Source organism: Cricetulus griseus, chromosome 2 (genome assembly GCF_003668045.3).
Source record: "Cricetulus griseus strain 17A/GY chromosome 2, alternate assembly CriGri-PICRH-1.0, whole genome shotgun sequence".
NCBI lineage: Eukaryota > Metazoa > Chordata > Mammalia > Rodentia > Cricetidae > Cricetulus > Cricetulus griseus.
The window spans coordinates 275,707,048-275,722,901 of NC_048595.1; the positions used below are offsets into that span (position 1 = coordinate 275,707,048).

The 15,854-nt window shown below is 39.3% G+C and overlaps 1 protein-coding gene across 1 annotated transcript in view; it reads left to right on the forward strand.

Moving 5' to 3' along the window:
* Window positions 1-15,854, forward strand: part of Zc2hc1b (zinc finger C2HC-type containing 1B) — a 48,893-nt gene that overhangs the window by 7,311 nt on the left and 25,728 nt on the right. Inside the window, exons 3-4 of the mRNA XM_027401891.2 lie at window positions 1,104-1,223; window positions 2,461-2,599. Of these exons, the coding sequence (XP_027257692.2) occupies window positions 1,104-1,223; window positions 2,461-2,599 (259 nt within the window). The remainder of the gene's footprint in view (window positions 1-1,103; window positions 1,224-2,460; window positions 2,600-15,854) is intronic.

Here is a 15,854-nt window from a genome sequence, read left to right on the forward strand (position 1 = left end):
CTGAAGGTTCTACAGCATCTTCAAACAATGCCCCCAAATGGGGACCAAGTACTTAAGTACAGGAGCCTATGAGGGACATTTATTATTCAAGCCACTGTACCATAACTTTATGCAGGGACACCAAGCAGAGCTCTATATGTTTTCCTGTTTTTCCTTTAGAAATGTTGGGTATTTAAATGACTACTGGCTGGAATAAAGAGCACATAGCCTCATTTTTAGAGTTCAAGATGCAAAACCAAATTTAATGTAAAACTCTTCAGGGTTAACTTTCTGTCACTATTACAAAATACCTGAGATAATCATTATAAACAGAATAGACTACTCTTGTCCCAGTTTTAAAGGTGTCATCTAATGAGAAATTAGCCCTATTGCTTTGGTCCTATGGCTGTAGCAGTAAAAATATAAAGGAGGCAAAACTTTCCCCTTTGTAAGCAGTAAGCAAAAGAGAATTAGAAGAAGCCCAAGTACCACAGTTCCTTGAACATATACACACCGCTGATGACCAAAAACCCTCCCAGTAGGAACTCATCTATTTTAGCAGTCCTGCTTTTGAGGCAGGATCTCTTTATGTACCCAGGTTGCCTTGCACTCACAATCCTATTCCCTGGGCTTCCCTGGTACTAAAACACAGGCCTGCACCTCCATTCCAGATTAGACCTCACCTTTTTTTGTTGTTGTTTTGGTTTGGTTTGGTTTGGGTTTTTTGCTTTTTTGAGACAGGGTTTCTTTGTGTAACAGTCCTGGTTGTCCTGGAACTCACTTTGTAGACCAGGATGACTTTGAACACACAGAGATCTGCCTGCCTCTGTCTCCTGAGTGCTGGGATTAGATGTGTGCACCACCACTGCATGGCAGACCTCACCTCTTAAAGACCTACAAATACAGGAAACTGTAAAATGACTTTTGTTGTTTTTCCCTAAATACAGTATTTAGCTATGTCTGACATGGCTGGGAGGAGCTGATGGGTTTCCTCTACTAAGGTCTGTAGGTAGAAAATGGACTAAATTATACAGACACTAACCCATCACCATCCTGGAGGCTAAGTCATTAAAACTTCATGATCGTACATTTTCCAAATCAAATTTATACTCTTACTTATCTAGGAAAGACATGGACCAATATGTAAAAAACTATTCAACAAAAAACGCAAGCCATTCAATTCATTGAAGCAAAGATTACAGGGAACTGACATTCCCACTGTGGGTAAGCCTCCACAGTCCAAGGTATGCCAACGATTCCTTTACTTCTCAATATAGAAAGTACATTTAAGCTGGTTTCTTGACTCTCTGATTACATTTTTTTGCTTGATAAGGCAGTGTAATGGAATTTAAATATAATCCACCTTTACTGTTTTCTGTATAATCTTACTTAAATTTCCAAATGAATCTTAGATACTTTCCAGACGTAGTTGAAAGAATCCTGTTTACATTTTAGTAGAATGCCTATCGGTCTAGAAAGTGGCCTGGGAAGAAAGCTACTTTTCTCCCCACTCTGAGATAAGGTTTCACTGTATAGCAAAGGTTGGCCATGAACTGACTACGTAGGCCAACTAGCTTTTAAGTTCCTGATCTTGCTGCCTTAACTTCCCCCATGCTGAGATTGCCCGTGTGAACCCATACCAGTAAAAAAGTTACCACTGGGACCTGTTGCAATTTTTAAAGTGTCATGCTAAAGAAAGACACCATGCAACAGAGCTTGGGTGGAGAGGTTTTTATTGGGGGAAAGTGAATGGGAAAGAATGGGAGGGGAGAGGGGAGACCAGCCTCTGGGGACAGGAGTGATGGGGTGGAGGAGAGAGAGAGAGAGAGAGAGAGAGAGAGAGAGAGAGAGAGAGAGAGAGAGAGATGGAGGTGGGCAGGGCCTTTTTAAAAGGGAACATAGTGAATGTGCACAGGTGGTGCTCTTAGTGGCTGCAGCTGAGGGCATATCCTGTCAGAATTTCAAGGACAGGCCAGTACAGATGCCTGAATACTAGCAGGACCGGCAAGACACCTGCCACCAAGCCTGACAACCTGAGCTTAGTTCCCAGGGAACCACATTGTAGAAGAACCGATTCCCAACAGCTGTCCTCTGATACTCCACACATGCTGTGATGTAGACACATCCACACACAAAAATAAATCAATAAAAATGTAATTTCCAAACAAGAATTTAAAAAATTACCTTGAATTTTGCATCTGTCTTTCTCTAGGGTTTTATGGCATCATTGTTTCTCTGATTTTATTTTGTGGGTTTTTTTTTTTTTTTTTTGTCACTGTTATGACTTGCAAACGATATTGCTGTAGTTTGCAAACTTTTTTAAATAGTTCTTTTCTGGAAATTTTTTTCTCTACAAGAATTTTCTCTGCAAATTACATGACCCCATTTGCTATAAATTCAAAACCTAGTTATTAAAAAAAATTGTTGATCATTATGTAGTCTGGGGTAGTATAGATTCTGGCTTGGCTTTGTTTCTTACAGGTTCAGCCCGTGAGAAAATCCAACTGGAGACAACAGCATGAGGATTTCATCAATGCTATTCGATCAGCAAAACAATGTACTCTAGCCATCAAAGAGGGCAGGCCCCTTCCACCTCCACCCCCACCAACTATCAACCCAGGTGTGTGGCTATTTGGCTTGCTTTTGTAGCCATAGTTGACTTTTAGCCATATAAAAATGATAGTAATAATGGCATAAAGGTAATTTTATCCACTATATAAGTATTTGCAGCACACATTATTACCTTTTTCTTCCAGTTCACAGAGTTTGTATGTTCCCTCCCGTCTGCCCCACCATGAGACACCATAATGAGACATCATCACACTTGGTAGGGTCAGTACATACCTAAAGAGAACACCATTTGCACCTGTGGCTAAGAAACAGGAAGCTGTACACAGTTCTACACCGGTTCCAAAGGGTCAGCAACACACAGTTCTGTGTTTGCAAGTCATAGTCTCATAAAGCTAACCATTTGAAGTTGTATGATTTAAGTGGCTTCTCAGCTTTCTTTACTCTGATCTTTGTATTTTGAAAAGTTTCAAATCTATAAGAAAGAGGAAAGAATAGAACAGTAATCATTTACATGTCTTATGAAGGCTAAGGATTGTGAACTGTAGTGTCTCTCTGTCTCTGTTTCTGTCTCTGTCTCCTCTCTATCTCTATGTGTGCCTTTTTCTCTCTTTCTGTGTCTGTCTCCTCTCTGTCTCTGTCTGTCTGTGTTTCTCTCCCCCTCCCCTCTGTTATATTGGGTCAGGTACCACACACATACACACACACACACACACACACACACACACACACACACACACACACACACACAGATCAGAGGGCAACTTTTAGGAGTCATTACTTTCCTTCCTTCCTTCCTTCCTTCCTTCCTTCCTTCCTTCCTTCCTTCTTTCTTTCTTTCTTTCTTTCTTTCTTTCTTTCTTTTTTCTTCCTTTCTTTCTACTGTGTGGGTACCAGAGATCAAACCAGGTTACCAGGCTTGGTGGCAGGCAGGCACCTTTACCCACTGAGCCACCTCAAGGACCCTGGAAGAAGTCTCTAAAAGTGAAGTTTTAGAATGCAATACTTTATGCTTGACATCAATAATTCATCTCTAAAGCAAAACACAGATTCATACTTTCCAAGTTATTTGAAGAATGTTTCTAAGGCTCTCCCCACACACACACCCAGCTAGAATCTAGAATCCTGTCAAGGTTCAGACGTTTCTTTCTGTTGTCTTTTCAGACAGTTTTCAATGTTCTGCTACACCTTTGCCCAATGCTGCCTGTTCTGTTTGTATGTCTGTTTAGTCAATCTGATATTTAACTTGTCTCTCTGTCCCATCTTTGAACAAGTTGGAGGTTAGCACTAGAGGCACAGTTAGATTAATTTTAATCTCTTGTCAAAAGTGTGATTTGCAAATAGCTTTTCTCCTGTTTTGTATTGCCTTTGGACTGTATTGTATTTAGTTAAAGCACAAAATTTTAAATTTTGAATTACTTTTTCTTTTGTGATCTATGTTTTTCATGTCATAACCAAAAACATCACTGCTGAATATAATGCTAACACCTATACCCTGAAGAAATTTTTGTTTGGGGTTAAGGGTCTCATGTAGATCAGACTGGCCTCAAACTTGCTGTGTGGTCAAAGATTACCCTGAGTTCCTGGGCCTCCTTCCTCCACCTCCCACGTGCTGGGATGACAAGCGTGCACCACGAGGTTTAGCTCCCTGTGTTACTTATTCTAAAATTCTAGGATTTATTGGTAGGTGGTTGGTCTATTTTGAGCTAGCATTTGTGTGTAATGCAAGGTATGGATTCAATCTTACTCCTTTGCAATAACCAGTTTCCTCAGCTCTATGAGTTGAGAAGACCATCCATGAGGATGATGGGAAGTGAATGTGGGGAACATAGATGGCATACATCAGTGATTTTCAACCTGTGGGGTACAACCCCTTTGGCAAACCTCTATGTCCAAAAATACGCACATTGTGATTCATAACAATAGCAAAATTACAGTTATGAGGAAGCAATGAAAATAATTGTATGGTTGGGTCACAGCACTAGGAAGGTTGAGAACCACTGATATACATAATATAGTTTATCAAAAATGTTCCTATGAAAACCTAACACTTTGTACAATGAATATACAATAAAAAATAAATAATTGAAAAGGCCACTCCTCCCCTCTTGAACAGTTAATCAGTAATCTTTTTATTATTATTTTTAAAACTATCTTATTTTACATTGCCAATCCCAGTTCCCTCGCCTCCTCTGGCTGCTTCCCACCTTCTACCCACCCCACCCCTACCCACTCCTCAGAGAGGGTAAGACCTCCCATGGAGAATCAACAAAGTCTGTCATACCATTTGAGTTATCAACAATCTTATTTAAAGTGACTTAGGGCCCAGCAAAGTGGCTCAGAGTGTAAGGTACCACTGAGCTTAGCAATCTTTGTTCCATCCCTCGGACTCATAAGGTGGAAGGGGACTTTCCCATGTTCCCTAAACACACACACACACACACACACACACACACACACACACACACACACACACACAAATAAATCTCATCTTAAAAAATGTTCAAAGTCAAGTAACTGTACTTTTGAAAGTTTAGTCTCTATTCTATGCTACTCATCTATATCTGTCCTTATGCCAGTACATCTCTATTTTGATTACCAGAGGATTAAAGTAAGTTTTGAGATAAAAAAAAATGTGACTACCACATATACAAAAAGCCCTTTTGGCTGTTGGGGCTCCTCTGAAATTCCATATAAATTTTAGGATTTTTTTTTTCCTATTTCTACAAAACTGTCACTTTGGGAGCTGGAGAGTTGGCTCGTCAGATAAGAGAGCTTATTCTTGCAGAGGACCCAGGGTCAGTATCCAACCTACATGGTGGCTCACAACTTTCTGTAACTCTAATTCCATGACCCTCCTCAGGCACCTGCACTCACATGGTGCACATACAGACAAGCAGGCTGTCTTGGTGACTTTTCTACTGATTCAATAAGACAACAAGACCAAGGCAACTTAAAAAAAAAAGATTTTCAAGGTGTTAGGGTCCATGGCCATCAAGAGAGGGTAGTAGGTAGGCAGGCATGGCACTAGGACAGTACCTGAGAGCTTACATCTTGAACCACAAGCATGAGGCAAAGAAAGCTAGTTGGTAATGGCATGGGCTTTTGAAACCACAAAACCCACACCCAGTGACATACCTCCCCTAACAAGGCCACACCTCCTCCAACAAGCCACACCTACTAGCCCTTCCAAAACAATCCCATTAACAGGAAATCAAGCATTCAAATATCTGAGCATATAGGGGCCATTCTTATTCAACCACCACACAGCATGCATGCACACACACACATAAAAAAATAAACAAAAATGTTTTGAATGCCACTTTAGGCTTTTAACAAGCATTTCACTAAACCTATAGATGACTTTGGGTAATATTGTCATTTTAACATTATTTTCTACTGCATGCACACAAAAATGCCTTTACATTTATCTATGTTTTCTTCTATTTCTTTGAACAATGTTTTCTGTGTATAAGTCTTTTGCTTTTTTTGTTTAAATTTATTCATAAGTTTTATCCTTTTTGGTTTTATAGGAAATGGAATTTTAGCCTTATTTATTTATTCCATTGTTTGCATATACAAAATGCAGCTTAGTTTCTGTATATCAACTATGTATCCTGTAACTGCTGAATTTATTCATTAGCTCTAACACTCCTTCTGTGGAATCATTAGCATTTTACATATATATGTCATCTGTAAACAGATAATGTTACTCTCCCCTTTCTACTTGTATGTCTTTTATTTCTTTTTCTTGCCTAAATTCTGTCTAATACTTCCAATATTTGTTAGATACAGGTGGGGAAAGTGGGTGTTCTCCTCTTGTCTTTACTAAGCACAGCGCTACCAGTAGGTTTTATGTCACTGTGTAAGGCAAAAGAATAATAGCATTCATGGTAGGTTTTTACATGTGAAATGAAATTTTTGAAACAATGGCACAAAGTTGAATGAGGAGAATAAGCATATTTTTCAAGTTTTTATATAAGAATAGATGAAATATCGGGACTGGATAGATGGCTCAGAGGTTAAGAACATTCACTGGCTGCTCTTCCAGATGTCCTGAGTTCAATTCCCAGCAACCATATGATGGTACACAACCGTCCATAGTGAGATCTGGTAACCTCTTCTGGCCTGCAGGGATACATGCAGACAGAACACTGTATACATAATAAATAAATAAATCTTAAAAAAAAGAATAGATGAAATATCATGTGAAGATACATTGGAGGTTGCTACAGGAACCATTCAAAAATATTGAGGTATGCCTAGTAAGATTTATATCAGGTATGAAAAAATGGGGGTGGGAGCAGAGAACATATGACATATAAAGACAAATGGCAAGATGCAGTTTGGACAATTACATATAAATGGCCTCCTCGTACAGATAAAGACAGACACTGGGTAATAAAACAAGAGCCAACAGTATGCTTTTCACAAGAAACACACTTTAAGGACAAAATCTAAAAGCCTGGCGAAAGATGCAAGCAGTAATCATAGAACTAGAGTATCTGCTGACATCAGGCAAAGTGGACTTCAGGACTAGTGTTAACAGAAACAATGATTCAAAAGCTACAGTCATTAAGAAAACCTGCAGGCATATGCTTAGTGCTTCCGAAAATATCAAACAAAACCTGACTAAACTAGAAAGAGATAAATTCACAGTTCAATTATATTCAGACACTTTGTCATTTGTATCGAAATAACTAATAGAATGACCCACAGGAAAATCAGAAGAGTTACAGAAAACTGGAGCAACAGTATCAGCCAGTTTGACCTCACTGACATCAACAGCCGACAGAGGACAAACAGGCAGAACAGAAGACACACTGCTTTCAAGTACACAGGGAACATGACATGCAGGGCCCTAAAGTCAGCTTCAGGGATCCAAAAAGGATTGAAATCATACAGACTATGATCTGTGACCACAATAAAATTAAATTAGAAATTAACGAAAAGATATGTCTGGAAAATTTCTGAGTATTTGGAAATAGCAAGTGATTTCCAAACACCCCCACAAATCCAAGAGCAAATCACAGGTTGAATTAGAAAATAGTTTATGTGAATGATAATGAAAACATCAAGGTTACAGGGTCTTGGCTTATGTGATGATGAAGTTTTGCTTCTAAAGTTAAATAAAAGGAAAATAATAAATGTAATTTATTATAAAAACAAAACATTTTAAAAAGCATTTGGTAGTGTCAAAAGAGCAAAACTGTCAAAGTGTAACACTGTACATATTAACAGAAACTCTCAGCAATTGGAAAATTAAAGGTAATTTCTCCCATAAAGGGAATCTTTGAAAATCTCTATTTCTTATCACACTCAGTGGTGTGATGAGAACACATTCCCAGTTAGCTCAGGGGGAAAAAACAAGAATATCCATTCTGTCCACTTCTGTTAAACATGCTGGAAATACCCAGTGCAAGAAGACAAAAAAATCAATATATCATCATATAATAAACACATATATAATATATGACATGAAGACAAAGCTGTAGGAGTAAGGCTATCTGAATCACAAACAGTAATCACTAAAGAGGAAATACAGAAAACTCTAGGAAGATGCTAGAATTAGAACAAACTCAGTACCTTCTGTACTTCTGTGTTTTATGCAGAAGCAATTAAATATGAAATTTAAAAACAACACTTACAATTACATAAAAATGTTAAACACTAGGGATATAGTTGACAAAATATGTACGGAAGTGTAAAATGAAAAACAGTATAATACTCCTTCCAGGAATTAAAAGGGACCAAAATTAATAGAAAGACCTAGCATTTCCATGGCTTAAGACTCGGTAGTGTGTTGTGATGTCAACTCTACCCACATTTCTCTATGGTTTCAATTTAATTCCAATAAAAATAACGGCAACTCTTCTTTGCCAAGTAGGCATTGAACAGCCGGCTCTAAAAGCATCTGCAAATTGAAAGGGTCTGGAATAGCCAAGCCAGTTTGGGGGGGGGGGCGTCCCATAAAACAGAGGACTTAGTCTCAGTGTCAAGACTTGCTGTAAATGCAACACCCGTGAAGTGCAATGTTGGACAGCCAGTTGACCAGAACATGGAATCTGCTATAGGAACCACCCCTAAGCATGGCTGGTTTTCTTTTAAGGTATGTTCTGGCTAAACTTGGTGTAAACTGAAGTCATCCAAGAAAAATGAAAGCCAATTGATAAAATGCCACCTTAAGATTGGGTTGTAGGCAAGTCTGTAGTGCATTTTTGTTGTTACTTGGTTTTTGTTTGTTTGTTTGTTGAGACACGGTGTTAGTATTCAGGCATCTGAGCCGGCCTGCCCTTGAGGTTCTTACAGGATATTACGCCATCAGCTGCAGCCACTAAGAGCACCACCTGTGCACATTCACTACGTTCCCTTTTAAAAGCCCTGCCCACCTCTCCCCACACATTCTCTCTGCCTCTCTTTTCTCTACTACCACTCCTGTCCCCAGAGGCCAGTCTCTCCTCTCCCCTCCCCATTTTTTCCATTCACTTTCCCCTAATAAATAACCCCTCCACCCAAGCTCTGTCACATGACATCTTTTTCTCAAGCATTGCTTTTTAAAATTACAAATCAGGGTCCCACTATATAGCTTTAGCTATCCTAAAACTCATTAAGTAGACCAGGATGGCCTCAAACTCCCAGAGATCTGCCTGCCTCTGCCTCACGAATGCTGGGATTAAAGATGAGGACCACTATTCCTGGCCTGTAGTGCATTTTCTTAATTAGTGATTAATGTGGAAGGGTCAAGTCCATTGTGATGGGCTGCCACTGAGCCTGTGGTTCTACATTTAGTAAGAAAGCAGCTGGAGCAAGGCATGAGGAACAAGCCAATAAGCAGCACCCCTCCATGGCCTCTGCATCAGCTCCTGCCTCCAGCATCCTGCGCTGTTTGAGCTCTTGCCCAGACTTTTGATGATAAACAATGATGTGGAAGTATAAGAAAATAAACCCTTTCCTCCCTAACTTGCTTTTTGGTCATGGTGTTTCATCACAGCAATAATAATCCCAAGATGAGATGCCAAGGTAATTAGTTGGAGGGAAGCGTAGTCTTATCAACAAGCATTGCTGGGGAAAAATAAACTCATACTTTGTATAACAATTAATTCAAAATAGATCACTTATGGAGGATATATATATATATATATATATATATATATATATATGAATTTTTGGAAACTTTAGCTGTGCTGTCAACTTTGGAAAAAAGTATCCCAGTTTACCATGTTGAGTTGGCATTGCACAGAAATTAACAGCCATATTGGTCTAGAAATGTTGAACTTAATTTTTTCCATTTGTACAGGGGTAACGCATTGTATTAAATATGTAAGGTCTTATCTATATGGGTTTGATTACAAAAAACTAATAGTATTCTCTAAATAAAAATAAATAAATTAGAGAAAGAGTAAGCAAAACTTGGTCAACAAAAATGAACAAGGCTGAAGGAGCTTGGCTAACTGAGTGTGGTGGCACATGCATGTCATCCCGGCACCCAGGGCTGAGGCAGGAAGATTCCAAGTTAGAGCCTGAGCTACAAAGTGTCTCAAAACAACCACAGCAAAGAGTTTGGGTAAAATTGGCCTTATCAAGATTGAAAATTGTTTTATAAGACACTGTAAAAAGAATAGAAAGACAATCTAGAGACTGGTAGCGAATACTTGCAATGCATATATCTGAGGATAGGCTCTTGTTTTTATTGTTTTTTTTTTTTCATTTTTTGAAACAAGCCTTCTCTCTGTAGACCAGGTTGTCCTTGAACTCAGAGATCCTCCTGCCTCTGCCTCCTGAGTGCTGGGATTAAAGGTGTGTACCACCACCGCCCACCCGGCTCATGTTAAAACAGTATAAATAACACTTATAGTTCACCATAAAAGAAAAGAGATGTCACCAAATAATCACTGACAATCACAAGAAAAAGGACCTAACATTATTTTCACTGTACAAATTAAGGCCACAATGAAATGCTACGACTTACTCTGCTAGTTTGCTTCCTGTTGCCATGATAAACATCATGACCAAAGGAAACTGGGGGAGGGGAGGGTTTACTACATCTTATGGGGTGCATCATCATCGACAGAAGCCATAGAAGGAACTCAAGCAGAAAGCTGGAGGCAGGAGCTGAAGCAGAAACCATAGAGGAATGTTGCTTACTGGCTTCCTCTTGGTTGCTCACTCAATTTGCTTTTTAAAAATACAATCCAGGACCACCCAGGGATGGTATTACCCACAGTGGGCCCTCCGATTTTAATAATCTCACATTAATCAAGAATGTACCACATAGTCTTGCCTACAGACAAATCTGATGGAGGCATTTTCTCAAGTAAGTTTTCCAAATGACCCTGACTTCTACCAAATTGACAAAAACAAACAAACCCAGCTCAATCAACTCTTTGACAACTTGGCAAACAAATACATTATTATTAAGCCATAGTCTTCCCTGTATTATTGATTCTAAGATATCATGTTTATATCGCAATATGAAGCACAATATAACTTTAAAAGTTAAAAGTTTAAAAATATTCAAAGTCTCATAACCATGGATTCCTGTAAAATCCAAAATAAGTTGCATGTTTTATAATTCCAAGGCAGGGAGAACCAGGGCAGAACTACAAATCAGATCAAAGCAAAACAAAGTCTAACAGTGTAAGAAAAACTCAATGCCCAGTATCTGGAACTCACTCATGATCTTTTGGGCTCCAAAGGATTTGAGCAGTTCCACTTGCCTAGCTCTGCCATCCACAACACACACAGCATGCTTTGTAGTATAGACTGGTTCCATTCTACTCCTGCCACTGACTTTAGTGGTCAACTCCCAGCCCTGGCATCTACGGTATATTGGGGTCTCCACAGCAACTGAGGCTGTACCTGCTACACCAATGGCTTCTCTTGGCTTCTCAGTGCCAAGTCTCAGCTTCTCTCCCTGAGACTTTCAACCCTGCAGTTTCCATATTGTCAGGGTAAATACCATGTAGGAGATTCTTACATTCCCGAGTTCAGCTGCCAGTTGAGATACAGCTTTGGACCCCTCTAGACCGCAGCTTCTGTGTGCTAACCCTGAGAAAATACTTCTGAGAACATTTTACCTCAATGATGTTGGTCTCTTCCTAATGACAACTGATTTCTCAACCCTAATTAACCAGTATCAAATTGTCCCAGCAAAGCAAAGGTTTCACTTCAGTGGCATTGGTCTCTTGCTAATCATGGCTTATTCTTTTGCCCCAGAACCAGAAATCACAGATGCTTAATTCAAACCTACCACACCTATACCCCCAATAGTTATTGCTTCCTTCTGAACCTTCATAAGGCAGTCCCCCATTCAACACTCATATCTTCTAAGCTCCCACAGAACAGCCCTTTACACTTTGAGCACTCAAGAGATTTTCTGGCTCAAAGTTCCAAACATTTCCACAAACCTTCCTAAAGCAACACTGATAGGTCTTTCACAGCAATAGCCCAGTTTCTTGTACCAATTTGTATTCTATTTTGCATTCTATTGTTGTGGGGAAAAATACTAAGACCAGCTTAGGGAGGATAGAGTTCATTTGGCTTACACATTCCAATCAAGGTGTATCATTGTTGAAAGAAGTAAAAAAAGGAACTCAAGGCAGGAATCTGGAAGCAGGAACTGACTCAGAACCCCAGGAGAATGCTGATTACTGGCTTGATCCCCATGGATCACTTAGTTTGCTTTTTTTTTTTTTAATACAACCCAGGACCACCTATATAGAGGTGGCATCCACAGTGGACAGGGTGCTCCCACATTAGTCATGTATTTTTAAAAAATGACCCATATACTTGCCTACAGGTCAATGTAATAGTGGCATTTCCCCAATTGTTCCTCATCTGTGTCTAACCAGCCCAATACTCACATGTATAACTAAAATTGAACTCTGACAATTGGCTGGAATGTGTAGCACTTAGAAGGATAAAATAATGTGGTCACTTTGCTGCATTTACCCAATGCAGTAATCCTACTTCTATACATTTATGCAGAGAATTAAAATCTATCCATAAAATAATCTTATACCCACATTTATTTACATAACTTAAATTGGAATAACTGGAAATGCCCATCAATCAGCATGGAGGAAAACAAGCCGTGAAATATGTACAAATGAAATCTACTCAACAGTACCACTATAAACATAGCAAGATATCTATTACCAAAATTACAGAGCCAGTAAAACTTGTCTATAGTGACAGGGAAATAGATCAGTGACTTGACTGGGGCTACATCAGTAGAATAGTGTCTGAAATGGGGCAGGAGAAAAATTTGCAGGTAAATGTTCTATATTTTAATTGGAATGGTTTCACAAATGCATGCATTTGTCAAGACTCATGAAACCTCCAACTTAAAATAAATGCATTTTATTTTGTAAGTTACTCCTCCAAAAAGTTCTCTTGAAAAAGTCTAAAAACAATCCACCGTGTAGTCACACAATAAATACCTCCTAAAACTTAAATCATTTGAACTACTATACCAGAAAATAATCTTAATAATTGCTTTATTTTTGCTCTATACTAATGAAAATGTAGCTTAAAATAATGCATCATCTTAATATGTTTAATGCAAAGATTTATGTCTACCATGTTAGTAACAAGAATCAGAAAACAAAACATTTCTTTGTATGTGCATGCAGAGTTCATGTGTGTGTGCAGATGCATGTGTGCCCATAGGCATGCATGTAGGTTTGGAAACCAGAGAATAAACTCAGATGCTGTGCTGTGGAACACCACCTACCTTCTTTGAGATAGTCTTTCATTGACCAGAAGCTCACTCATTGGAGTAGACCCACTGGCCAGTGAGCCCCAGGGATCCTCCTGTCTCCACATCTGCAGTGTCGGCATTCCTTGTACATGCCACCACACAGACTTTTTTTTGTGGGTTTGGGGGAATCAAATTCAGTTCATTGTACTTGCAAAGTAAGTGTTTACCCATCTGAGTCATCCGCACAGAACAAAGCATGCCTCTTATGAGAAACAGCTTTATTTTTTTTTACATTTTATTTTATTTTATTTTATTTTTATTACATACCACTCCTAGTTCCTCCTTCTGCCCCTCTTCCTGCTCCCCCATCTGCCCCCCATTCCACCCCCCATCTGCTCCTTAGAGAGAGTAAGACAGACATCCCATGTGGAGTCGACAAAGTCTGTCCATCACCACGTTGAGGCAGAACCAAGCCCCTCCCCACTCCATATCCAGGCTGAACAAGGTATCCCTCCATAGGAAATGGGCTTCCAAAAAGCCAGTTCAAGCACTAGGGACAGATCTTGGTCCCACTGCCAGTGACCCCTCAAACTGTTCAAGCCACCTACTGTTACCTGCATTCAGGGTGGCCTAGTTTGGACCTATGCAGGTTCCCCAGCTCTCGGCCCAGAGTCAGTGAGCTCCCACTGGCTGGGGTCATTTGAACACAAGAAGCTGCATGCTGATGGCTACTTTACAGTTATCTGATGATGGGAAACCCTGTCGGACGTGCTGCATGGTTTCCTTCCCTTACTCAGTAGGCTCTAAAGTGACAGGATCATTATTTCTTTAAAAAAACAATTCCCTCTGCAGGTCTCATCACATGCTCCATTAATTTTCTTCCTTTCGGAGTTTTATGCCAAAATACAAATTTTATAATTAAATTCCTTACTATATGCACTTAACAATACTTCACAGTAGTGTATTTTCATTGCAGTTTGATTACATTGCTTGTGTGGGGATTTTATATTAACCTGAATTCTTAGGCTTATGTTCTAGAAAATTTATATGCACATACAAAGAGAGTTTTATATACAATACAATATGACCTAATATGTATGAGTTTGCAAGCAATTTCCTTTCACTTGTCAGCGTGAGTCCCCACTTTTATGACTCAGTTTTCATGACCTGTATATATTTATTCTAGTTCTTACTGGATTAACCAAGTCTGCTAAAAATTCAAATCTCCATCTCACTGCAAGATTTTATAAGAGGGATCATATATAATATTTAGGATTGGGATCATTCTGTAGCAATTGAATCAGTGGTTAGCATCCTGTGGGCTGCATAAGGATCTCAGCATAATCTTTGCATTTAAAAATATTTCTTTATTCTTCTACTTTAATTTTACTTGAGACCTGGCCACCGACCAGCTTTCCCAGAAAAATCCTTTTGTAGTTCAGTTTTTGAACTCACTATCCATGGTGTAAGGGTTAGTGGTCTAGGCTTTGAAATTAGTTTCAGTAGAAATAAATAGGGTATAGTGACTTTTTTGTGTGAGCTCATAAATAATAGAGGACAAAGATTACTCAATTTGAGACTAGGATAGAACATGGAGCTATGACACGCCGTGTTCAGATGATTGCTACAGAGGGAAAGAATGGTTTTCCTTTCTCAGAATATTTGAACTTCAATGTAAGTGCGAACAGTAAGTCCAAATACTCAGCCACAGGACCTTTTCTTTCTTGTACTATTCTTCCATGCCCAGGCTTCTGGTTCTTTCCAGGGGGCCTCAGGGGACCTAGTTCTCCCTTACCAATTGGAAAGTGTGTTTGCCTCATTATCTCAGAGACTTTGGTTGGCAAGGAAATATATTCAAACATTGTTGCTTCCGTGGTGGTATGCAGCAAGAAGTTCACAGAAAGGTGGCAATAAATAGCTAGACTAATGGAACTTGGCTCAACAATGCCGAAGCATCGTCTTTGACAGACATGAGTAGGATTTATAGAGCAGCCTGTCTGCTTTCAGGCTTGGCTTCCTACCTGGAAAAAGCAAGAAATAACCACCACACTGAATGCCCATTTCTAGGTAGATTCTCTACAGTGCCGTGAATGAGTTCTGAATGATCTGGGCACATTGTAGTTTCTAAGTGTTTGCCCGTTTGTTTAGCCATTGGAAGCATAGGCTTGCTGAACCTGTTTCCATACAGCAAGAGCCAGCATTTATAACATTTGTGGATGTCCCACCCTTCCTGCTTCACCAAGCTCTTGTGTGGATTATCTATTAACTTTCACAACAACCTGATGACATAGGTGATATGGACATGCTGAAGAAATGGGGACCTATGGAAGTTGAGCAACTTGTCCAAGTTCATACACATAGGAAGTTAAGGACTTGGGCTCAAAACCAGTCAGGCAGGCTCCAGAACTAATCTCATCTTTATTTCTTAATGCTTTGCAGTTTTGTTTTGTTTTGTTTGTTTGAGCCATTTATCACTGTGTGAAATTTTCATTTTTTGTTTCTGCACTCCAATACATATTTCTTGATTGCAGAGACCTAAAAAGCAATGTGCGCACTACAGTAGGCATTGAATGAATGATTGCATTGCTTTCTAGAATGGCAAATC